The sequence below is a fragment of the Daldinia vernicosa genome (assembly GCF_022497035.1).
Source record: "Daldinia vernicosa strain CBS 139.73 unplaced genomic scaffold F5Y00scaffold_8, whole genome shotgun sequence".
In the NCBI taxonomy this organism is placed as follows: domain Eukaryota; kingdom Fungi; phylum Ascomycota; class Sordariomycetes; order Xylariales; family Hypoxylaceae; genus Daldinia; species Daldinia vernicosa.
The window spans coordinates 107,565-131,621 of NW_025953924.1; the positions used below are offsets into that span (position 1 = coordinate 107,565).

At 45.3% G+C, this 24,057-nt stretch overlaps 8 protein-coding genes across 8 annotated transcripts; 4 read left to right on the forward strand and 4 right to left on the reverse strand.

The window, feature by feature from the left end:
* Positions 1-1,384: 1,384 nt before the first annotated feature.
* Positions 1,385-2,164, forward strand: F5Y00DRAFT_258874 (uncharacterized protein; the record flags this gene model as incomplete). Its single annotated transcript, XM_048010779.1, has 1 exon — positions 1,385-2,164. One exon carries the CDS (start codon positions 1,385-1,387, stop codon positions 2,162-2,164), a length of 780 nt encoding a protein of 259 aa, XP_047867847.1.
* A 1,963-nt stretch (positions 2,165-4,127) lies between these two features.
* On the forward strand, positions 4,128-5,308 carry F5Y00DRAFT_274195 (NAD(P)-binding protein; the record flags this gene model as incomplete). The annotated part of the gene is made up of 3 exons (XM_048013309.1): positions 4,128-4,169; positions 4,269-4,781; positions 4,841-5,308. 3 exons carry the CDS (start codon positions 4,128-4,130, stop codon positions 5,294-5,296), a joined length of 1,011 nt encoding a protein of 336 aa, XP_047867848.1. The 3' UTR covers positions 5,297-5,308.
* Positions 5,309-5,466: 158 nt separating this feature from the next.
* On the reverse strand, positions 5,467-9,438 carry F5Y00DRAFT_274197 (uncharacterized protein; the record flags this gene model as incomplete). The annotated part of the gene is made up of 2 exons (XM_048013310.1): positions 5,467-5,941; positions 5,997-9,438. The coding sequence occupies 2 exons, from the start codon at positions 9,436-9,438 to the stop codon at positions 5,508-5,510; spliced, it is 3,876 nt and encodes a 1,291-aa protein (XP_047867849.1). The 3' UTR covers positions 5,467-5,507.
* Positions 9,439-10,251: 813 nt separating this feature from the next.
* Positions 10,252-11,579, reverse strand: F5Y00DRAFT_258877 (uncharacterized protein; the record flags this gene model as incomplete). Its single annotated transcript, XM_048010780.1, has 4 exons — positions 10,252-10,675; positions 10,755-11,171; positions 11,238-11,404; positions 11,484-11,579. The coding sequence occupies 4 exons, from the start codon at positions 11,577-11,579 to the stop codon at positions 10,252-10,254; spliced, it is 1,104 nt and encodes a 367-aa protein (XP_047867850.1).
* A 716-nt stretch (positions 11,580-12,295) lies between these two features.
* On the forward strand, positions 12,296-12,982 carry F5Y00DRAFT_258878 (HotDog domain-containing protein; the record flags this gene model as incomplete). Its single annotated transcript, XM_048010781.1, has 1 exon — positions 12,296-12,982. One exon carries the CDS (start codon positions 12,296-12,298, stop codon positions 12,980-12,982), a length of 687 nt encoding a protein of 228 aa, XP_047867851.1.
* A 1,259-nt stretch (positions 12,983-14,241) lies between these two features.
* On the reverse strand, positions 14,242-16,289 carry F5Y00DRAFT_258879 (uncharacterized protein; the record flags this gene model as incomplete). The annotated part of the gene is made up of 3 exons (XM_048010782.1): positions 14,242-15,828; positions 15,967-16,110; positions 16,188-16,289. 3 exons carry the CDS (start codon positions 16,287-16,289, stop codon positions 14,242-14,244), a joined length of 1,833 nt encoding a protein of 610 aa, XP_047867852.1.
* Positions 16,290-17,299: 1,010 nt separating this feature from the next.
* Positions 17,300-20,097, reverse strand: F5Y00DRAFT_203552 (FAD-binding domain-containing protein). The gene is made up of 4 exons (XM_048005397.1): positions 19,649-20,097; positions 19,168-19,555; positions 18,704-19,115; positions 17,300-18,627 (listed from the first exon to the last, which is right to left on the reverse strand). Exons 1-4 carry the CDS (start codon positions 19,722-19,724, stop codon positions 17,524-17,526), a joined length of 1,980 nt encoding a protein of 659 aa, XP_047867853.1. The 5' UTR covers positions 19,725-20,097; the 3' UTR covers positions 17,300-17,523.
* A 1,256-nt stretch (positions 20,098-21,353) lies between these two features.
* Positions 21,354-23,325, forward strand: F5Y00DRAFT_203558 (uncharacterized protein). Its single transcript, XM_048005398.1, has 4 exons — positions 21,354-21,935; positions 22,001-22,063; positions 22,116-22,566; positions 22,671-23,325. Exons 1-4 carry the CDS (start codon positions 21,800-21,802, stop codon positions 23,161-23,163), a joined length of 1,143 nt encoding a protein of 380 aa, XP_047867854.1. The 5' UTR covers positions 21,354-21,799; the 3' UTR covers positions 23,164-23,325.
* Positions 23,326-24,057: the final 732 nt, after the last annotated feature.

Below are 24,057 nucleotides of genomic sequence, written 5' to 3' on the forward strand. Positions count from 1 at the left end.
CTGCAGAGTATGGCTCACTACTTCAACAACTCAAGACCTTAGGATAGGCCCTAAGGAGCTGATAGTGGCACTATACTCTATCGAAGGCTGTAAACGAGCTGATCAATTCGAGGAATGAATGATTAGAGGTCGAAAGAGGCTATTAGACGCATGGTTGAATTGTTGAATATATCGATTAGATGAGGCTCTAATTAACGATTGAAGATGGTAAGTATGTGAGATGTTGATCAGAGGATCGTCTAATATAGGACCTTTATAAGATTTGTGTGGCTATAGACTATGCTGAAAGATACGGTATATGAGCTGTAGTTGTATATTGACTTAATCTACCAACTATATGAGTGAGGAGAGAGGTCCTTCTTATATATACATTCCATGCCAAGATACCATGTAATACTGTACCTGAAAGTAGTCCCTTGACCACTCACTTCAACAGACTACGTGTCACGAGGTGGAACCAAACAACATGGAAATAACTTCGTTGTTCCGCGAGGAACTCTAACCTATCTGGCGAGCCCACGGCTCGTATATACATAAATGTTCTTCGTCCTAGATGTCTCATCTACTAGAATCCTGACACTACGTAATGTTACCCTATAGGTTGCGACTATAATTGAAAACCGGTAATTGTCTGGTCATATCCCTGCCTGTAGTGCGTTGAAATATACCGAATCTAGTTATGGACCCTGATTCTTAAAAGAGGGTATTAAGCCAAAATCGTCGACTCTGTAGTATTTGATGAGCTCGTAACGTCACAGATGAATACCTGTTAATACGATTAGAACAGTTTATATACTTGACTTCCTATACAAATGGTATCTGACACTAAGTACTCGGAATGTATTACCCAAAGCCAACATGTAGACTACCTTACTTATCTATAATATTACCCTACCAACTAGTCTAAGGTTTTGGTTACAATACAATATTGATCACCTATAGATATAAGCTTGGCCCAGCTGAACCAATCACTAGCCAGAATCCGGGCCTGTAGTTGCATAGTGCTAATTGCCCGAAACTCCGAACGGGGTTTCCAGGCAGCCAGGTTGGCGAAGAGCGGATCATTACGAATCCGGGCGCCCGATACAGGCCACGGCTCCTAGCCGGTTCCCCGGCGGTGTCGAAGCTACGTCAGACAAGGGGGCCTTTGGGGTGGTGATGGAGACTCGGGGCAGATGAGGAGATAATTTTACGAAAAGGTCTCGGGCCCCCTCCAGGTTTCCTGATGAGCTACTGTTAGGGCGTCATATTCTACTATACGAATCTAGGTCCCATATATAGGATTGCGCCCACTGAGGGGCCTATCTCCAAAATACTCAATCTAGGATGTCAATAGAGTAAGCCTTCTCTCATACTACAGCCTCTGCTACAACGTAATCGTCGTATGATCAAGTCAAGAGACGAGCGGCTAGGCTTCAAGATATTCACATATGAAACCCATTCCGGTGGTACAACCCTCCTAGGCATACCTTGGGGACCAAATTATCAAGGCATACAAGCTGTCGAAGATTTAAAATTGATACAGCCCCGGACTTCGAGAATCAGAAGCGTTAGAGGCATCCGAGTCCCCTCCTGTGTTGCCATTTACACTCGTCTTATTCTTATCACCTTACGCTGCGAGTGGCTCATACTTTACGCCGTTAACATTCTCGTCATAATCATCCCCAGACCGGAGCTCAAGTCAGAAGGCGCTCCTTCTGTACGGTATCGAGGCCGGCACCGACGCAACTGCAATGGGCGCGACTCTGCGGTGGAGACGATCGTCTTGACCTCTCCACCGTCGGTAGGGCTGGGAATATTTGGAGGGGAGCTAAGAGCGCTGGGGCGATCCTTCGGGCGGGTCTTGCATCTGGCAACCAAGAAGAGCCCCAAAGAGGGACTGGGGCTTTTTGTGTTCCCACTAAACCGGAGGGTACGAAGCTGTGCTTATGCCGCACCGCCTTCGGGATTTGTTATGGAGATAGAAGGAGAATCTAACACGAGGCGATTGGCAGACTCCGCGCAGCCAGGTTTTCCGAGAGGGAACCTGCTCACTGGCAGGCGGTCTGGTCTTGGGCAGCCAAAACGTGTTCGCATCGGCAGCCCGTGCCTTTATATCGGCGGCTCTCTCGTCGACGCAGTCTCCAAACCCTTATACAGGATTATAGGTATTCCAGATGAGTGATGCTATTTACAGATTACCTTGACAGTCCTTCCATACAGATTACTCCACAGAACAAGTGTATGCACTTACCCACCAAAAATACTAGTAAAACAACATGGTCACTTTCTGCCTCATTGATTTTACAGAAAGTTCAATTTCACCGGTAATTACAACAGATATTAGAATTTTTTTACATGCATAGAATTGCTCAATTGAATATAATAGGTAATCCATGTCTTTTTTGTTTTTATAATTTAACCGTATTTCATTAAGTTATTATAAGTAATCTCTAAATAGCAATACGTATGCTATATTTCTCAGCCAATACACCGTATTTTATAACTGCTATTTATACCATAGAATCCTTATGATGAGGCGCATCTAATGGTATTGAAATTGTATAGAGACGAGGTATTCTAAAAAAGATATTGTTGAGTGACAAGTCTTATACCATGTAAAAGACCTTGGAGCCTCATATTACGTAAGAAGCCTTGAATGGCCTTGAATGGGGGCCTCGAATTAGGGACCTGGCAGCGCCTGTAGCGCCTGTATGCGTTCTAAGAAGGTTATGGGGCAGAATGGGGCCATGTCGTTTTACTATTAATTTTGGTTGCCGGCTACTTACCCACACCTGTTTTGTGGGGTAATCAGCGGTCTCAACAAGCCAAGTCAAGCAAGTTTTTACTAAAAGCCTGGCCGCCCCCAAGTCAAGTCAAGTCAAATAACTGAAATTTTTTTTACCTGACAATATTTACGGATTGGCTTGGGTCTCGGAGCCGGAATAGTATTAGTCCGATAGCGCCTCATCTCTAAAAACATAAGCCACAAAATCCATATACACATCCACACAAAGCCACAAGAAGCCACTTATACCTTAACCACCAATTACCTAAGTAGGTATACCACGTAAATATGTATATAAGTGGGCCTGTATACATAAAATATATCTGGATAACTGGTCGAATAAAAAAAATAAAAACTTGACTCATTAAAATATCTTAAAAATAGATATCTGGCCAAGTCAAGTCAAGTCAGTTCAAGTCAAGTCAAATAATTACTTGACTTGTTGAGACCGCTGGGGGTAACCTGGATGGAAGGGCTGTCAAGGTAATCTGTAAATAGCATCACTCTCCTAGATTACAAAATAGATATCCGCCACTTCAAATCCTGGGTTATCCGCATTGGTACTATACTGATCAAGAATTTATCTAGATAATTGGGGTGTGTGGACGGGGTGTGTCACGAGGTGATACTAAACAGCATGGGAATAACTCCGTTGTTGTGCAAGGAACTCGCAGCTATTATACGAGCCTACGGTCCGTATACACATTAAACATATTCTTCGTTCACCCCCAACCCATGAAGAAGCTTCTTAGTAAGTAATTAAGCGACTTATACTGGTCATACATAGTTCCTTTTAGCAGTACCCAACTCCTGTATGCCTGATTTATAAGCTAGACTCCCAAATCATCGAAGATCGAAGGGTAAAGTATGAGCTCGTCGCCGGTTATGTAACTCTCGCCCTCTCGCAAAGACCGAATTCTTAGCCCACCCTTCGTATGTGAATATAAGAGAACTACCTAATTGGCTATTTTAAGAAGCGTCAGAGGATGGGAGGGAAGCGGTCCGGGGTTCCAAATCGAGTAATTGATTAACTCCGATACGTAATATGGGTGTCAATAAATTATGTCCATTAATCCCGATAAGGAGTATAGCTGTTAAGTCCGCTAAGACTCCGAAACTCTAGCGTGGTAAGGAATGGCTCGTAGAGCTTGAAAGCGAGACTATTACTGGACTGTATTCGAAAGACTACCTGCTAGGTACCGAAGAATAATGTAAATAGTGTTTCATCCCGCATATATAAAGCGAGGCCAAAGCCTGCTCTTTTGTCCTCCATCTACACGACTAAAGCTCGTCATATCAAGCAAAGCCAGCACTTCTTCTTAACATATCATAATCCTAGGAACAATCACCCCAAGTTGCCATGTCTCAGGACAGTTACATCAAGAAGGTAGCGATTGTTGGTGTAAGTGACTACCTAATCTACCTAATCTACCTATACCTAGGCCTATCTTGTATACCTGCCGTACTAGACCTTTACTAACCAATCACCTCTAAATAATAGGCGACCGGAACGGTTGGATCATTCATCGTGGATGAACTTATAAAGCTAGGGAAGCACGAGATTACTGCTATCACGCGCAAGAGTAGTTCGGCCGCTAATTCGATCCCTGAAGGGGTCAAGGTCGCCAAGGTGGACTACGACGAAGAATCAACATTGGTAGATGGATTAAAGGGCCAAGATGCTCTTATTATTACCATGGACACGAGGGCTGCCCCAGATACGCAGTCAAAGCTTATTCGCGCTGCGGCCGCTGCTAACGTACCTTTCGTATTACCCAACGAATGGGGATGCGACACAGCAGATGAAGCCTTAGGAAAAGATATCCTTATAGGAGATATTAAAGTATCCTCGCGAAAATTAATCGAGGAGTTAGGCAAGAGTTCGTGGATAGGTGTAGTAACGGGCTTTTGGTACGAATACAGCCTCGGCTTTGGAAAAGAAACCTACGGTATGGAGTGGAAGACACGGACGTGGACGTTTTTCGACAACGGCGAAACCAAGATGAATACCACTGTGGGAATAACCTACTAGCTTCCCCTTTATACATGGAATACTAACAAGGTTACACGCAGACATGGCCGCAGGTAGGCAGGGCCGTAACCAAGCTGCTCTCTTTGCCAATCGAACCCGAGAAGGAAGGAGCACCGAACTTATCGAGTTACAAGAACAAGTTCGTATACGTGTCTTCATTCCATCTTAGCCAAAAAGACATGTTCGCCGCTGTTCTCCGTGCTACGGGGACCAAAGAGTCGGACTGGAAAATTGAGTACGAGGAAAGCGATAAACGTTTTCAAGACGCGAGGAAACGATTATTCGGCGGCGAGACGCAAGCCTACCCTCAGCTTCTCTACAGTAGAGTCTTTCGGGACGGCAGTAACGACTTTGTGGGTAAATATGGAACCGTTGCTAACGACGTCTTGGGTCTTCCTAAAGAGGATCTCGACGAGGCCACTAAGCGTGCTATTGACCGTGCCGAAAAGGGCCTCAAGTACCACCAAGCAAGGCACCAAGACAGGCATATTTCATGAGGATATTCAGGGGCTGGCACGAATGGATACGAGTACATGACATACTCTAAATATATAAAATTGCATGAGTATTAGGTCTAAAGACGTATAAATATTTACGTAACATACACACATAGAGGAATCCTAAATTAAATTTTATAGTTTAATATTGGTGATTATTTAACCGTTTCCCCTGATCTAAGGATAGGGGGATGCTCTCTTGGTAGCCACTTTAAACAAGACCTGGATTCGCTTTACCAAAGAGCAACCCTGCCGACGGACTCATAGACGCGAAGTTTGTTAAAGCATAATACATCTCGCCAGCTACCGTGCTGGGATCGATCGGCATATGCGGCCAAGTCACAAAGAAGGAAAATCCAACCACCGAAATCATCGTGGTTAATACACCTACTGCCATCCAGAGGCAAACCGTATGTGCCCAAAACCCTTCGGTACATTTGTCTAAGGCGGTACTTAAAAGCAACGGAAGGATCTCGGATAAGATCGAGGTAGCACAGACGAGCCCGAGATAGACGTCTCGGCGTCCGGGTGCTAGCGATGACCAAATGCCAGTAAAGGGGTTAGTTGGTGGTGTCATGTATACGGCTTCTCCGTTATAGAGTCGTATTCGATGCAGTAGTTTATGAGGACTTAGAAAGGCGACGGCTGGTGACTTTATCAGCACGGTAATTTAAAGGTGGGATTGATTAACAGAACTTACCGTAGAAGAATGATCCCCATATTATTGAGATCAAAACGCCGATTGTAGTGAATATAAACCGCACAACGCGCCATCTACCTGTCATAAATTGTGTGTAGTCCTGGCCGTCCCCCATAATGGTATAAATCATTAAGCCGATTACCATACCGCATAATAAGGCTAGAAAAAGTAGCTTCCCAGTCCATGTAAGAATAAAGAAAGGCATATAATCGCCTTTCCTCCGCCGCTGAGAAGCTTTCCCCCCCGCAAAGGCTACCGATTTGCCGCCTCCTCTCAAAGGCTGTACCTCATTTGGGATTAGTAAACCATATTTAAGCTCCCCGTTGTCTCTATAGGAGTCCAAAATAAAGGACACTCCTTTTAAGGCCTTGGTGACGTATTCATATGTCATCCGGCCGTCCTTTTCACGCAGGCGCCGCAGTAGCAAGGTGCGAATTTCGTTGTTCGCCGCGAGGTGTCCCATATGGAATAAACTCCAAGGATTCCAGCTCAACCCTGTATTCCATTTTCGAAGCACAATCGCAGTTATCCCGACGAGGATAGTCATAAAGGCAAGGAGTGCTACGGCGACTTGGGCTGGCACTAGGTTGACACCAAGGGCCATGGTACAGACAGAGGAGTCTCCCCCTGGCCCCGCACAGTTCGGACCCCCTAAGATAATCCGGACAGATTCGGAAGTTAACGGGACCATAATCACACTTCCCAATACCAAAAGCCCCGTTAGAGCAAGGAGGCTTTCTCCATTTAACAGTGAGCGAAAGCGTCCCTTGATGTTCCATATACTTGAGGTCTGAAAACATAGCGTATCGCGAGCTAGTGCCCCTCGAGTTGCCGTTAGCGCGTGGAATGGATGATAGAGCCTTGCATTTTGGTCGACCATCCTGATCGAAATCGACACGGCAATCGCGATAAACGTAGGAAGCATAAGGCCTAAGAAATATTTTCCGTTGGAAATGGGGACGATGCTTAACGCCTTCTGATCTTTGGCATTCGGCGAGACTTCCGAAGTTGGCGTTGCAATAACCGTCGTTGTCAAAGATAGGGGGACAAGGTCAGTTGTCGTCAGGGTTGCTACACCGTTCCCGTTAAACAGGGTAGTTGGCATAGCAACCTCTGTAACCATGGATGTCTTAGTAGCCGTTGGATGACCGTCATCGTCGTATAAGACCTCTGAGGATAGGCCAACATAATAATCTCGGGTTAATGTTGCCCGCCCTTGATAGTCCGTCAGAGTCGTCTTACGTGGGTAGCGAAGCACGATCTGCGTCCCTGTGCGGGTGGGGTTTCCATGAGAATCTTTATAAACGATTGTTTCCGTAGATGCTTGTGCCCAGATAGTCTCCGTTCGAGTTGGTCTGCCATCTGAGTCCGTATATGTGCTAACATACTTCGTAACTGAATCATCTAATTCAGCTTTTATCCCCTTGACGAAAGTAGTTATGAATGCTACACCATCTTGGGTAGTCGATGTAGTTATTGTTGTAGTTATTATAGGTTTCGACGGCGATGGCCGATCAGGAATATTGGTAATCGTTAAGAAAGGCTCCGGCAACTCAGTCTCTGTCGTTTTAGATACCGACGATGATGGTTGTAATATCCTAGTTGGGATAATAGCTGCGGTTGTGCTAGATGGAGATAGTGTCATAGCTTGAGGTTCAGAATTTGTTGAAGACAAATAATCAAAGGTGTACCTAGTGTTACTAGCCGTCGTGCCAGTTTTTATAGATGTCTTTTCGCTAGTCAAGCTTCTGGAAGACGCATGTTCTGTTTGTGCTGGTGGACTACTCGGGAACTCCTCCGTAGTTTTAGCTGTAGTGGTCGTACTTGAAGTAGTTGTACTTGAAGTAATTGTACTTGAAGACTGTATACTGGACGAGCTGATTGGAAGACGTGTAGTAGTCCCCGGTGATTCTGTCGCGGTTCCAAGAGGCCCCGTTGAAGTTGAAAATGGAAGGCCTGTGGTTGAAGTTGAAGGTGGGCTTGGTTTAGTTACGCTAGAGGAGGTCGGTGATGGTGGCGGTGGCGGTGGCGATGGCGATGGTAATTTAGTACGTATCGTTGTTTTAGGGCCTGTCGGAGTAGAATCAGAACCCGTGGATGATGTCAACGTATGCTTCGACCGCGTTGGGTCGTCGCCGGTGGGAGGGTCCGGAGCTGTCGGCCGCGAGGACGATGATGGTGTGGAAAGCATGGAGGTTTCGTCGGAACTTGGAAGCCGTGAAGTAGGTGGGACTGGTATTGGGGGTTGGCCTGAATGGTCTGGATGGACTAGTATTGGGGGTTGGCCTGAATGGTCTGGATGACCTGGATGATTCGACGAAGGCCACGGCCATTGGTTCTCCGACGATGAACTTTCATGCGGTCCAGTAGGCTCCCGTGTCCCTGTTGACGTAACCGTTGGCGACGACTCTAGCGTGGATGATATCGACGGTGGCGCGGGCCATGTAAAAGGAGGTGATGGAGAATATTTAGATGAAGAGGTGACGGATGGTGAAGGATTATCTTCTGACGATGGCGAAGGCGAAGGAGGAACTTTCGAAGTTGACGTTTGAAGCGGCGGCTGGGGATCTGGCGACGGAATTATAACTGGTACCGTAGGTGATGATGTTGATATCTCAGTTTTTGTCCCTCCTCCAACTGGCGGTACCGTTGTTATTTGTGACGTTAAGCTTGAGGATGGTGTAGTCTCAGGGATGGTATGAGACGTAATTTCAGTAGGTGTAGAGGTGGTTGTCACTGGCCTGGTTTCGTTATGGCGTTTGAAATGAGCTAGATTGCTGGGGACATGAGATTTTGTTTCAGGATTGAGCCGATGGTAGATCTTCGCAGTGTGCTCGTATTCTTCAGAGAATGGATTAATCCCCGAATCATTCGGAAGACGTTGAATCGCGAGTTCAGCTAACACAATAAGAACTGCTAAAGACAAGAAAAGGCCAAGCAAAATATACCCTCTTAAGCAAAGGGGCTTATAGTTCCTTTTCTCATGTTTATCTTCTTCGTCGGTCTTCCCTTCAGATCCACAGTAGCTTATACTATGACAATTATCATCAACGGGAAGTCCCCCAGAAGAGAGATAAGGGGCAGCAGGTTCAGAATGAACTTCTAGCCCGAGACCAGCTCTAGCACTTGATATTGGTGAGAGGCCTACAACTTCCGGGCCGTAATATCCACCACAATACTCCACGTACTCTCCGGTATTTGCTTCATGACTCCTTAGCGGTACCTCGAAATAATCACCACTGATAAGCGTCGTATCTGAAAAAGCGGGCGAGGTACGTGTGCTTTCTTGACCGTTTTCTTGCTGTATAGCGCTTTGTCGAAGTACCTGCTGCACCTGGCTGCGAAAATCACTTTTTGGTGTCCATTTTCGCTCCGGTTGTTGTTCGCTAACATGCTCCTCTTGTGGAATCGGGTTGAACCCACCGCGGCGGACGCCGGACATCTTTCACTGCGTAAATCGGTTCAAGAACCTTGCCGTATGCCGTGAATAAGGTTGTTAATCGGCATCTTGGAGATCCCATGACATGGCGAGTTCTTAAACAATGTCTTGAGCCCTCGGCAGTAATCCGCAAGTCGTTATCTCACAGCGGTATGTCTTAGAAGAGATGTGATAATACCCCTCAGCAAGGTTACAACCCGGCGACTTGATCACTTCAATGGGGCGGTTTTTTGAAGGAGGGTGTGGTAGTAATATAGTTAAGGGATATAAATGGTTCATGGCCCCAGATCGAGATGCAAGCTGACTAGTAGAGCCAATAGTCGCATCGCGCAACTTGTGCAGCCTGCCTTAAATAGCCCCAACATGCATGCGAGTTACTAAATTTGCCCATAAGGGTAACATCAGTTCTCGATTTGTTTTCACAGCCCTCACCAGCGACACGACAATATATTTCGCTTGTAAGATTTTAGCGGATTTATAGGTACATTCAATGCGATGACTTAACCGGCACGTTGATCGTATCACTATAATTGTATACTCGCTTTTCACCGATATGTTCTAATTAGTTTAAATAATCGAATTGTTCTTAACTTCGTCACCGTATAGCCTAGGCCTATCTTCCGCTAGATATTATACCCTTAATGAATGTTATACATAAAGTGAATGTTAGGATAGATGGACAGAACTAGTACCGCCTGCCTTTATACTCTCTTACGAGGGCGCTGTGCGCCCCTTATATAGTAGATATACTCCTATAACTACCCCTAACCCACTTATACCCTGACATCTTCCCATCCACGACTCACTTCAAGTCCCTTAAAAAACACCATTCTTCGCCTGCGAGAATGGACATGTTGCTACTCCCCTGCCCCGAATAATCTCTACGTTTGCAATCATGTCCTCGATCCCCTTTCCTTTCTGCGGTTCTGGTCCAATTGTCATCAAGTCGTAGCCTTGGGGGATATACCGGTCTCCGCCCGAACCAGGTACTTTCCCACCGAGCAGCTTGATGAGGAAGGCACCAGGTCCCCAAATTGACCAAAAAGTTGGCCTTACGTACCATGGCTGCAAGGTTTTCCGTTCGAAATTATATAATCCAGTCTTCGGGTTCGGTGAATCGTCGACCATCTTTACGGGGAGGGAGGATGGACGCGGTAGTGCCGCGTACCGAAGGAGTACTATTCGAATATTGCGGACGATGGCCAGGAGAGATGAGAGAATCGGTCCAGGCGCCTCCAAACTGCAAAACTTAACAGTTAAAATTCTTGATGTCCCAATATGCTTCAGATCAGTGGTAAGGGCGCTCTTGATAAACTCACCAGAGGCTCGTCCTCATAACATCATCTAAATTCGCCGCTAAGACCTTCCTCAAAGTTGTCCTGAAGACTCCAGGCAGACTTGCGACAGCTGAATCAACGTACACCCTAACATACTGGTCGTTCGTCGGTGTGGCCCTTGCCACATCTTCCTCGTATCGGAGTGTCCAATCTCTTAGTTCCCTCGCAAAGTGAACCCCATCTTTCCACCCTTCCACACTTGACGGTAGTGGGGTGAATGGGATCCCCATATCTTCTCCCAGATTCTTGTGAAAAATACCAACGGCGCACACCTCGACACCCGTCAACTTGCGCCATTCTTCTCTATCCACGACATTTAAGATCTCAGCAAGGCCGTCACCGAGAGTGTGGAGCAGATCGGGGTCAGTGATTTTGGCGGCGCGTCGGTAACGTGAATGGCTGTTAGACAAAAATATTAGCAAATGACGGGAGTATACTTTTTAGATATTCAGCTGTTATGATTACAGGTAGTTCATCCTTGCCACGGCCATAGCGTAGCGCTCTGAGTCCCGACGTTTAGACTGCGATTCTCGAAGAAGAACCTCAGTGTCGACGGAGCGCCTTCCCGCGTTACGTTTGGTATTTTGACCAGTGACGGCGAAGAGTTTAGACATGGTCGGGATGCCTCCTGCCTGGAAGTGATTGTATCGTTAGCTGTTATCTTAGGTATCATCAATGTCAAAGAATATCTCAACACGTCGTGAGGCCTACTTTGAGAAGTGCAATTTTGCGAGCTTTTGCGAATGCGTACGGGAACTCGAGCTCTTGCAGCTGCTTCATGATTTCGTAGGCTTCCTCGGTGGTCATACTTGAGAGAGGCCGGTTTCCTTTTACAAAAGGGGCTTCGATATTTGATTTACGGCGGTAACGAAGGTATCTGACAATCAACAAGTAGCCAGCCAGGCAAATTCCCAATAATAGCGAATAATTGTGCCATGGTGGGTGACAAAATGTGAGGTTGTTGATGGCTGTTCCTGGAAAAAACATGGTCGAGTCTCTTTAGTCGTTTATTCTTAGTGCTTGCTATAGAACTAAGTTGAATCACACTTCATCATCAACTCTTATTACTTATTATATTAATTATCTCTTCTACACTAGCGATGAACGTTGAGGAGTCCGGAACGCAACCACCAATTGCATTATACATTCCAGAAACCCAACAGAAAACAAGCCGAGGCAAAACCCTATCAGCCCCAATTAAATCATGTGCCTGGTGACATTCTTCCATGGGGTATAATGAAGCTATCCAATGTCATAGGTTAATAGCAGTAAGGTATATTATATTTAGTCAGCTACGGTTACTTCAACAGCCGAGGTACGACCCACAACTCCAGCCTTACTATGTATAACCCCCAATACCAATATAGTAACATAGTACAATACCATATAGTCTAAAATTGGGCTATCCCAACCTCATCCATTATAGTTGGCACGGCCAATATCTTCAGTCTCAACAGTTATTATTTCTCATCGTCGTCAAGAGAACTAGCTATTTATCAGAAAGTCGCCCATACGACCATAAAATGGAGCAGAATTCTTCACTGGTCGAGGCGACGCGTCATTTCAAGTCAATACCATGGTGCGCCGCTCTTCTTGAGCGTCCTAGTGTGATTACATTTACCCCTACCTCTAGATTGCCAGAGGATCCTACCGGCCACTCTCCATCTCAAGATCAATTATTTCGGAAGACGCTCAACAATGCCGACACCGTGCCACACTGCATTGGCTTTTACGAAAGCCCGGCTTCCTCTAATTTGGATATAGAGGCAAGCCCGTCTACCCCGTTGGGCCCACCCTCGCAACTTGGCCTGCAACTTCTGATCAACTCCTCATCCCTAATTTTCGACCTACGTCCAGGTGTGAACGGATATAATGGCACAGCCCACGGCGGATTCGTTAGCTCCCTGATAGATGAGGCAATGGGAAGTCTTATTTTCATCAATCATCAAGTTCAGATACGTGAAGAAGCACAGGGGCGGCGTCTTCCACGAGGCGTTTTGGATTTGAATAACGTCCGATTCTTTACTGCGAGCATGACTGTGCGGTTTCTGAAACCTCTGCCTACCCCACAAACTGTCGTCGTGACAGCATCTCTTAACAGAATAGAGGGGCGAAAAATGAGTTTAGATGTAACGGTCAAGGACGAACACCAGGTAGAGTTTGCAAGATGTGATGGGCTCTGGATGTCGTTGCCGAAAGAGAAGATGTAAAACTCACCACAAGCTAACAATATACCAAATCGATATACTTGACGAGAGGGTCTAATGTTACGGGCCTGCTATGACCGGATAAATTACATATATTTCTTTGCATCTGTTCCAGGGGTGACGGACGGGTTGTCAGGGGTAGCTACAGGGGTCTATCTACTATATAAGAGGTGCGAGGCGCCCTCGTAAGAAGATAGAAGGCCAGGCGTTACTAGTTCAATATATCTATTACTTGGTCTACCTACCCTGTACACTCACTCTCTGTATGACTATCCTCACCGGGCATTAATCCTGACATCCACCTCCTAGGGATGCGAATTTAATTATGCGCATAGTGTACTATACCGTATAATATCACATAATGGCGTGTAACAGAATTACTATGCGCATAACGGAAGAATCCCCCTTGTTTATCCGGCGCACTAGTACTCCAGATTAGGATTAGCTTGGTGTCAAGTGAGTGTAGGTTTTAAAAACTAGAGTTAAAAGATAAGTGTTTTTAATATTAGTACAACGTATATTCTTCCAAGTAAACGACTTTAATTGATTGATATGAATTGATTAAACTTAGGGTAGTTATTTGAAAATATTTTGAATAAAATTGTAGGTGTTTTGAATGAAAATAGGTGGTGGTGTTGTTGTTGTGATCAATGTTGTTTTCGCATTATGTGCAAATTGCATGGCATTATGCGCATAATTGATCTATTATACCCTATAATGGCATTATACGCTATTACGCACATAATGGGCATGCCTACCACCTCCCCCTCGGAGAAGATAGGGGCTATCGGTCATCCCAACATAATTTCGAGTAAGAATAGGCCACGACCATTCGATTTTCGTGCGTTCGTTTTTGCCAATGCTAATAGAACCACTTTAGCCCATCAATATTTCCTTAAATTCCATTGCGAGCATAAAGTCTTTTATTTATGTACCTTATACTATTCTATCAGTTGCCGTTTCCTACTTACAGCTATAGGTATTCATACGAAACGTAAACCGATCAATTTTTCTCAGAGCTTCTGTCACGTGTTCAATCTGTGGCCAGCGATGACAACAAGTAGCTAAGCAAGTATTAATTAGATGTCTACATAATTACGGAGGTCTATTAATATACTCTGGATAACTCCCCCCTTTTAATCTCATTAGAAACACTGTTACTTTGATCTCAAAGCTAAGTTATATCAATGTTGTTTCATTTAGCCGTACAATATGGTTCGTTACTCGTAGGGGGTATCTTACGAATTAACATCAGCTTTGAGTTAACGCATCATCTCCTGCTCGCGTTTCTTCTGTATTTCATCATTCGCGATTGCAAGTTCCTCCGGTCTGATGCCATACGGTGCCGGAGCGGGTTTGGGCGCCCCCGGCTTCAGGTGAAATCTCGGTATTACGGAAGTAGTATTTTCGGTTAACACGAAGCCGTGACAAACCAAACACATCCACGCCTTACACACACCTTCTCCGCCTTGTGGGCCTTCAAAGTTGTACTCGTTGATGCCAGGCCTCTGTTTACATACGGGACAAACCGATCTTCCGTACATACTGTCGATATATATCTTCATATTCGATATAGCTTCTTGCATGTCTAGTAAGTGCTGTAATCTGTGAGGGCTACACAGACGACGACCTAGTAGCTTAACGCCGCAGGAACAACCCGTTATCTCTAAAGGAGCGCCTTTCCAACCTCCTACCTTTTTAGTTAGTCCTGTACTGATAAGCGAATGGCTTTCGAAATCTGGCAACTGTACTCCTGTGGGGTTTTCGTAATAAACATCAAAACCCATGTGATTAACCAGTAAAAGTAAGTGTGGAATGCTGATTGAACATTCATAGCATAGGTATTGTCTCATTTGGGGGGCAGTAATTTCGAGTTCCTTGTAAAATTTCTCACGGTTTTGTTCTTCGCAGGTATCGCAAATTGGGACACCATCCCCTACGTGAGTGGTATCTTCACATCCGCATTTTGTTGGATTTCCGCACTTTCCGCCAACCATATAGTCAATCATATACTCTTGCTCGCATGGTTTTGCGGTAGGATACATCTCCCCTTCATCCCACATGCGTAGGAATGGAATTGACGATAACACGCATTGTGCATTTTCGTTCGGATGCTCCCTGAAGGGATCTCTTCGAATAGCACTCATATTAACTCTTTCAGGTCGCCCCTCCGGGTATTCGGCTGTGTTGTCGTGGATAACCATAGCATCACTTTTCGTATTCCACGGTATCCAGTAGTTGGGGCGAGCAGGGCCAGGAGATGCTGGTCGGGTAACAGGACCCAAGGCCGCGTCTCTGATAGGGGCTATATAAGAATACTCTACCTGTGTGCCTGGATTAAGTCTTTGAAGGTCTGCCTCGTTATAGAGAATATTGAATTCGCTTATCTCAATTTGGCGTTCATGGGCTCTAGGATTGGGCGCAGTTTGTTTACCGAGATAGTACATGAGATCTCGCGCAGCTTGAGACTCATTTAATGGGACTCCGGCCTTAACATCCCGACTGAGGATTTGCATAATTGCCGGTAGGTTAGCCGGGACCCCATGCTTGGCAGCGTCTTGTGCTAGCTCTACGATTCGTCCATATTGGTCCTGGAGTGGTTCTTCTCCTTGTAGTTCTAATACCTCACGGGGTACAGTTCCTTCGTTTTTCCACCTCATATATTGTACATGGTAGTCTGCAGGCATAGTCCATCCAAACTTGCGTGTTTGAAGAACTTGATTAATCCCGTTAGGACCAAATCCGAGGTTAAGATAGTAGCCGTACATGTCGCCGCCTGGTACTTCGCGAATGAAACAATATCTTCTGCTTCCCGTGCACCTAGTTCCAGCATTGTGACATCTATCGCACTATAACAACAGTTAGCACCAACTTCTTTTCGTATAGAGTGTTAAGAGACTTTTTTTTGGAAGCAACAGTCAATTATAAAGAATTTGGCTTCGAAGATAGGCCAAAGAAAGGGTGAAACTCATTTTAGTTTTACGTACCGGTCTTTTGAAATCGCAGCGTAGGCCCAGCTCTTTACATTGATCGCATGAATATAACACTGGTGCTCTAGTAGGACCAGGGTACGGAGGTAGCGGATTATCGCCAAATATGCAAGGGAGGCCATACTGCTTACATGCAGTGCACTGTAATATTAACGGTCAGCGAATAATCACAAGGAAATACCTAGGAACGCGAGATATTGATTTTGATTTTTACTTACCCCGTGGCCTTCCACAGGACGATTGCATGGTGCTTTTAGACCCGATGCCTTCGAGCGGCATGCTATACAAACTTGACGTGCTGCCTGTCTACCTATAGTCATTTTGGATGAGCGTAAGCTTGGGTGACTTTTAAAACAATTCCAAGTTTCGACGAAAGGCTTCGATGATGATGATGTTGATGATGATGATGATAATGATGATTAGAATATGTAAGTAGCGTTATGATGAAGAGAAATGAGATACAGGAGCAGGGAAATTCGATAAATATATATACATAAATTCCCTGGAGAACAGCAGCAATACGAGGCTATAGTGATATAACAGATATGAAACAATGCATTGTTTCCCAAGTTATATAACGTTGCATGTTCTTTCTTTGGTTTCTACATAGGTACCTTATATGCGAAAAACAATATCATTTCATAAAATCTTATCAGATCAATCTCTTTCAAAAAATCTCAATATGGCAGCTGTATATTCTCATTTGTTAATTGAAAATGGATTCGAATGGGTAAATAAGTCCAAATCCTCTAGTTTATGAAATAATTCCCTTCAATACTTGGCGGCGTATATGGGTGGATAATACATAACAGTACAGAAGGAATAGGGGGTACGAATGAGCGCAGTATACGATGGGGTGCGCGAGGAAACAATGTAGAACGCAAAAGGCTACCGTGATTAATTTAAGTCTATTTATCCTATGCAAGCTTATAGTAGCATATTGAAATAGTCTAATAATGAAAATCTTTTATTTTAAGATTGAAAACTTTATAATTAGAGTCAGATTCTATAGCATCCTAAAGTCGGTCTAGCATTGCGCGTAAAAAGCGTGCTTAACCTAGATTTAAGGCAAACAGGCCTATTTACAACGTAGAAGTCATTAGCAAGGAAAAAACGTGCATGCTATAAAAAGCTATGTAGGTAGGTATGTCGAGATTATAAGAGGGAGGCATTATAACATAAAATGGTTGAACCAGAATTATGTTCAGGTTGTTACAATAATAAGCTATCTCTGCTTATACGTTTAGAATACCTATCACGAAGGGCTTTTTAATGCGAATGGCGACGAAAATGCTAAGGGTTAATAGTACAGGAACCAACGGAACGTTAGCTAAATTAAAACATGAAACTCTTTGAGGATAGATACAAGGTAAGCATGTCTTGCGGCATGTCTAGGTACAAACTAGAATAACGCTATCTAATTAAGGGGTAGGGAAAGTAAGTGCTCCCATGCTATATGGGTATAATATCTAGTATAGTAAAGCCTTTTTATACATCCATTCGATTTATAACTTATTTCAAGTCGAATCTTATATGCGGACGAAACACAGAGTCCTATTTTGGACACAGTTTTCCGTTCTGTGTTGGGTAATACTCAATCTGGTCAGTTACGTACCAGTCCTCGGATCCAACTGCTGTAGGTGCCCACAATAGGCCCCAAGGATCGTACTTCTGCTTGAGCTGGTAAAGATATGCATAGTTTGAACCGTAGAAGGCTTGCTGCCAGTTTGGTTCGTTAATGTCCGCCTCGTTGAGATATGCGCCAGCATCGGGGGATGCATCTCGCCATGGTTGCATCATCTCGACGAGGTTCTTGTTCGCGGCCGCGATATCCTGGGCAGTGGCTTCCTGGCTCCAAGTGGCACCTAGTAGCGCGTGCAAGACAGTTTGGCGCCATGCTGGGTTTACGGCGTTGGTCTGGTTGACTGATGGGTTGACTGCTGCTTTCATGTTGTACCCGAGCATTAAGCCAGCCTTTTCAACACTCTGCCGGAGCGCCGCGTTTTGTGTAGCAAGCTTTGCAGGGTCGTCCCAGTTAGAACGGGGGAATAGTCTTGACCCAGTATTAAAATTCCAGACACCACCCTGTTCACTTTCAGCCGACCAGGTACCTTCGATGCCACCCAGCACGCCATCGTATTCTTTATAGACAGCATCGCTAACGGTAATTCCTAAACCCGCGAGCTCGTCAAATAATGGAGTAGACAATGTCTCAAGCGTCGTCGAATTCATATCATTTCCCCATTGAGGAGCCATGGAGAAGGAGCAGTCAGACAAGCAACTGATAGACCAATAGTTGTACATCCCCTTATCGGCAAATTCGGGAAATTTGGCGAAAACAGCATTTACTCCCTCCCAAAAAGTCTCCGTCGATACGTTAGTATTGTTAGTATTGACACCGAAGCTATAAGTGAGAGTAGAGACGGGCTTCTTCGGGTAAGCCCGAATAACAAGCGAGGTTACGATACCCCAGGTGCTGCCACCTCCGCCACGAAGGGCGAAGAAAAGATCGGGATACTTTTGCTCATCAACAGAAACAAATCGGCCATTAGGTAGTACAACTTCCATGGACAATACTTGGTCAGCTGCCATGCCATACATGGATAGCAAGGGGGAATGGCCACCACCAGCAATGTATCCACCACCGATGCCGACGGTCTAGCACAGTATCTTAATTAGACTCTGTTGTTTTATGGTATTTTCTCGGAACGGGACACGATAGGTAGGTACTTACACGAGTATTTCCACCGACAATATGAAGACCTAATTTGTCTGCGGCTTGATAAAGGGGAAGGGCCTGAACGCCAGCACCAATCTTAAAAGCTGGCCCCTGGTAACCTGATGAGCCATGGGAGTAAGTGGAACCCAAGTACTGGATGTCTTGTAGGGCGTTGGTCCAGACGGAAAGCGATCCAGCGGCAGTGGACTTGGCCTTGAAGTCATGGCCTTTGTTCTTGACGATCAGCCGCAGGTTAAGGTTCCGCGCGAAATTGACAGCAAGCTGGATCTGTGCGACATTGGTCGCCTTAACAACATACGACGGCATGCCACCTAGCGTGCATTTAGCACCCGTCCTTGTAAGGTTAGGCGGCAAGCAGCTCACTCCTTCAAAGGCATAGTATTGGATTCCTAGAGGCTGTGATAGTCTGTGCTAGGTTAGACACAAACCCAAGCGAGGATAAGGAAAGGGGTGCTGACTGGTATTGAGGCGTCTGCCACTGAGAAGTAATCGAAGCACACTTAGTCTCGTCATACTGAGGCCAGTCAGAATAGCATGGCGCTGCGGCTGGCACTCCCTCAACTAGAGCACCTCCTAATAGAATATTAAAGAGGTCCCATATAGGGCGAACCGGCCAACTTCTGTCTCCGGGATAAGTTTTACACACGCGGCCGCCACGTTTTTGAACCGCGGCTTCAGTGTCGCTAAAATTGAAAAGGTCGACATTAGTAAGATTATAATTTGTCAAATTAGCAATAACGTCAGGCGTAAGCTGGCTCGATTCGAAGGGGAAATAGTCGATGCCAGATGATGAGGCATCAGCTTCCACTGTCTCGACGGCTGGCGCGATAGTCTCTGAGGTTGCCTCTATTCGCATCGACAAGGGTTAGCAAGCCACCACATCATAATGGTGTGTCTATTGTAATAAAGGGTGCATCAAGGACAAAAACTAAAGCTTACCGACGCCATCCTGGATTGTCTGGGCGAACGCCAAGTTGGTTAGCGACAGAGCCGCAACATAAACGAAGCGCGTCATTGTTATGCCCGTAGCTGAGTTGCCAAGTATCAGGCTCCTACGCGAGATGCAAGTATATGCAAGTTTAAAAGTATAGGAACACCTAGCTACCGGATAAAACAGTCATCGAGCAGTTTTCACGGCCGAAGGATCACAATAGAAAAATTCCAAAGGACCGTCCCTGCGTGATTAATTTATACGAACCGATAAGACACCGATATTCCTTGACATCCACGTGGTTTTAATGTGCTAATGCACACAATACCAACAGTTTAAGGAATAAGTCAAAGCTGACCAGGTGTAAGTGTATATAACTACCTTATAATACTATGTGTATAGCATAGAAAGTAGTATGATATACACTACGCCGTTATGGGCGCAGATGAACTTTAGTTAAAGCTTACACATAAAACGATAGTCCTCTGTAATTTCATATGGTTCGAGGGTTCCATCTAGCGACTCCATACCGAGTCTAGAAACTCCAAACGAGGTCAAGAGTCCGTCTCTAGTCTAGCGTCTATCTAGTCTAGAACTACTGTAATACCTAGTAGCCTTAGCTAAGCGTTCTCCAGCTTCTTTTAAGAGTTTACTCTCCGTTCCGGAACGTCGGATTGTGGATATGACTTGCGATAATGTATATTTGTACATAATATAGGTAGCATTATACGCAAGGTACGCGTCTAACACCGAAAAGGTGACACTACCCCAACCTACAAGATATGACAGGGCAAAAGGGTATCAGCCCTTTCTCGGGTATTTCTTCCGTCGCTTTTTTCGTATAAATTTCGGCGGTTTATCAACACCAATCCCCAATATTCATGTTCATCTCTGGCAAATAGTAATCAAGTTTATCATTCGAGTTCGCTGAAGTAAGAATTAATCAGAGAAACAACTAGTGAGGTTCAGTCGAGTAAGTATTGGAACCTATACGGTGGCTTGCTTGAAAACCTATGCGGAGTATCGCTATTGCGAAGTGAATACGGAATCGGGAACGCAAGGTAGTATCAATTGCAAAGGTAGCATAAGACGAAGTAAGGGCGCAGCAGCTTGGTAATACCCGCGTCCAAGGAAGGACGCAATCCGATATACCCCTATAGACAAGAAGATATCTCCGCCCTGGCGGAGGACGCGGCGGCGGAAAAATACTGCACGATACTACCGCAAAAAGTGTTCGGAGAGAAGAGCCGTGCATCATGCACCACATACTGCAGGTGTCAACCAGTAATGAACCGATAGCATACACGAAGACAAGGATAAGAAAATTGACGGTCCTCGCTTAAGATCCTTAATACGCTAAGTTTTGAAGTATTCAAGTTGGTGTCTCATGAAGCTAACACGCCTTCACAGGCACTAATGTTGGAAGAAGCCATGTCCCTGCAGGGCAGGGTCGGAATGCCCAAGCCCATACATGAGAGGGTAGGCAGTGCTGTTATATAGAAACTCTACGTTCCGATAGTACTACCCGAAAAAGTTTCCCCATGAAGATGCAATCCCGATCAAGGACAAGTCCATGTCACCTCGCTCAAAGCAAGTCCCCATGCTATGTACCATACGTAACAGGTTTAAACAATAACCCCTTAAACTTTTGCCAACTCTTGTGGTAAACTCGTGCGAAATAGCCGACGGTTTCTCCTCGCCAAGGCCAGGGGACAATCCAGTTTCGGGCAATGGGTCCTGGATTATTCTAGACGGATACCGGGGAATCCATGTAATGCCCTGTTTCCAATTAGGAGGAGAAAGGATCGTGTGCTTTGATGTTCCTTAGGATCATTAATATGCATCTAAACCGCTCGAGAGCCTGATATATCGCATCGATTATTCACTGAGCACGAGCCGGGTGAAGCTTTCCAGACCTCGTCACCCTTGCCAATGTTGTAACGCGACTCCTAGGCCCCACGGCTACCAAGATCTTCAACATACTCGAATTCTGGGGGATAGGATATATGTATATGAATGATCGCCTGCAACCCCGGTGACGATCTCTTTTATTGTTTGGGTCGACTCATCTCGTGGATCTATCCTGACCTTATCTGGACGGGACTGCACAGATGTTTTAATGATCAGTCACCATATCAGAACCCATCCAAGCCTCTCCAATGGCGACGAACCCTAATCCCACGAGCTGGCTCCAAAACCTGGGTATCGCCATCGAAGTGGTATGTCCAGTGCTCGCGCTGATAGTTGTTGGCTTGAGGACTTATATCAGAATCGACACGAAGAGCTTTGGATGGGGTAAGTTTACGAGTCGCAAATCTCAGTAACGAGATTAGAGCAATGTACTAACTTAATTCATCTAGACGATGGCCTCATCGTTGCTGCAATGGTCTTTAGCATCGCTTTAGCAGTAGGCTCTATCAAAGGTAAGCGGACATGCGACAACGCCTATCAATATCTGAACCTAACAATCCGCAGTTATGAAGGAGTTATACATAGGAATTCATTACTACGATGTGCCGCAACCCTTTGATCCCACCGAGGGACTGATTTGGATATACGTTGTCGGCGCCGTTTACCAACCCATCTTAACCCTGGTGAAACAGTCTGTCCTCGTCTTTCTACTTCGGTTTTCAGGTATTAAGGCAGGCGTCCGATACGTCGTCTGGGGCACTATCGTCTTTAACACAGTCTTGATGCTCGCCATTCTCCTGACCGTCATATTCCAATGCACTCCTATCGAGCTCAACTGGCATCCATTGGTACCTGGGAAATGCATTCAACAGTTCACCTTCGGTGTGGTAGCTGCATGTATGACTATTGCAACTGATGTGGTCTCAGTCGCTCTTCCATTTTACATTTTTCTGGGCTTGAAGATACGTAAGAACAGGAAGGTTGCCTTAATTGGAGTTTTCATGCTAGGTGTACTGTAAGTAACACCCCTAATTACGACTTCCCAGCTACTCCAAAGAATAATTCGAAAATATCGAATGTACTTGCAGAGGTAAAGCTCTAACATAAGTCTTATAACAGCGTTACCATCGTCAGCGTCATTCGTCTCTACTTCCTCGCTCAAAACTTCCATGACCAAAGTCCAGATAAGAACTTCTCTGTCGGCTTCTGTGTCTCTTCGATCGAGTGCAATTTGGCTATTCTAACTGCATCGGCTCCCGCACTTTGGCCACTTATTCGTCGTTGGGTACCGCATCTCAAGTCGACCGGCAACCACTCTTATTATGGTCATCACAAGTACGGGGGTGCCTCGCATGCGCAGCAGGGCTACATCAGGACTACCGATGGACCAGATAATAACGATATCGGCTTAAAAGACATGGATAGCCGGCGAACCCGTACCGAAGTCCGGTCCGCGCGAGATTCAGACGAAGAAATTCTTACAGGAACAGGGATCATGCGCACTACACAGTTTACCGTCTCAACTGAGGACGAATATCCACGAAAGGGGCCAAGAGCCAACTATGAAGGCCAAGCGACGCATTCAAAAGCCTCGAGTAATGCTTCCTTATGAGTTATGATGTACAATAGCAGCTGAAGCGAGGGAATGTTGTGGTAGGGGCAAGGGGGCCAACACATTTCCCTTTAACTACCGTCAAATTCTACCGGTTCATCATGTATATATTTAGGTACCTTGGCAAGAAGAGAAAAAAAATATTAACAAAAACATAGATGCATTTCTAACGCCGAGCACTTCAATTCTTCATTTCTACTTCGTTCACAATAAGCACTTCTACTTTTCAGTAATCTACCCTATAATTAAAGGCTATGGCTCATAATCGAGGTCGACGTCAAGCATCGAAATTGGATAGGTGGCAGTGAACGGATTTCAAGCACATGCAATTCTATTAGACAGGAGAGCCAGTCTCAATAGTCCGGAAGACAAAGTTATGATTGCCGCAAGGATCATCCAAAACCCCCCCTCGTAGTTACATCGTGGGGCTCCAAGTTGTAGGGAGGGCCGGAGAAATACACCAAGGAAGGACGGTGGTAAGGCTAACGGGTTTAGAGCATGGGTCAAGCATTATTAGGTACTAATGTTTATCTTCCCTTTTAATGTTGTCGATTAGGTTCCTGGCTAGATCACCCAGAGAGAAATTTACCCACAGAATAAGAACGTACTCCACGAGTCTTTAAAATGGCGATACTAGGTATAAGGGGTCGGGATCACCCGCATATAGTCGCGTCCCAAGTAATAAATTTGATACATATATCAAACGATAGCCCAGGATGGACAACGCGTATTTCACCTTTGGATCCTTACACCAACAGCTTTCCAGCTTAATACTACTATTCACTCAAACTAAAATTCGCAATCCTGCCATGTTAGTGCACAAGCTTATTGGCTCCGGGTGTTTGTCTGCTTGCGTGGCTATTTTCAAGGTATTTCGGGTAGTTGGTTAGACCT

Coding starts and splice junctions, on each gene's coding strand:
- F5Y00DRAFT_203552 (XM_048005397.1), bottom strand. CDS start 19,724: ATGACGCGCTTCGTTTATGTTGCGGCTCTGTCGCTAACCAACTTGGCG. Junction 19,556..19,648: donor GACAATCCAGGATGGCGTCG/GTAAGCTTTAGT, acceptor CGATGCGAATAG/AGGCAACCTCAGAGACTATC. Junction 19,116..19,167: donor TGGCAGACGCCTCAATACCA/GTCAGCACCCCT, acceptor AACCTAGCACAG/ACTATCACAGCCTCTAGGAA.
- F5Y00DRAFT_203558 (XM_048005398.1), top strand. CDS start 21,800: ATGGCGACGAACCCTAATCCCACGAGCTGGCTCCAAAACCTGGGTATC. Junction 21,936..22,000: donor CACGAAGAGCTTTGGATGGG/GTAAGTTTACGA, acceptor TAATTCATCTAG/ACGATGGCCTCATCGTTGCT. Junction 22,064..22,115: donor AGCAGTAGGCTCTATCAAAG/GTAAGCGGACAT, acceptor AACAATCCGCAG/TTATGAAGGAGTTATACATA.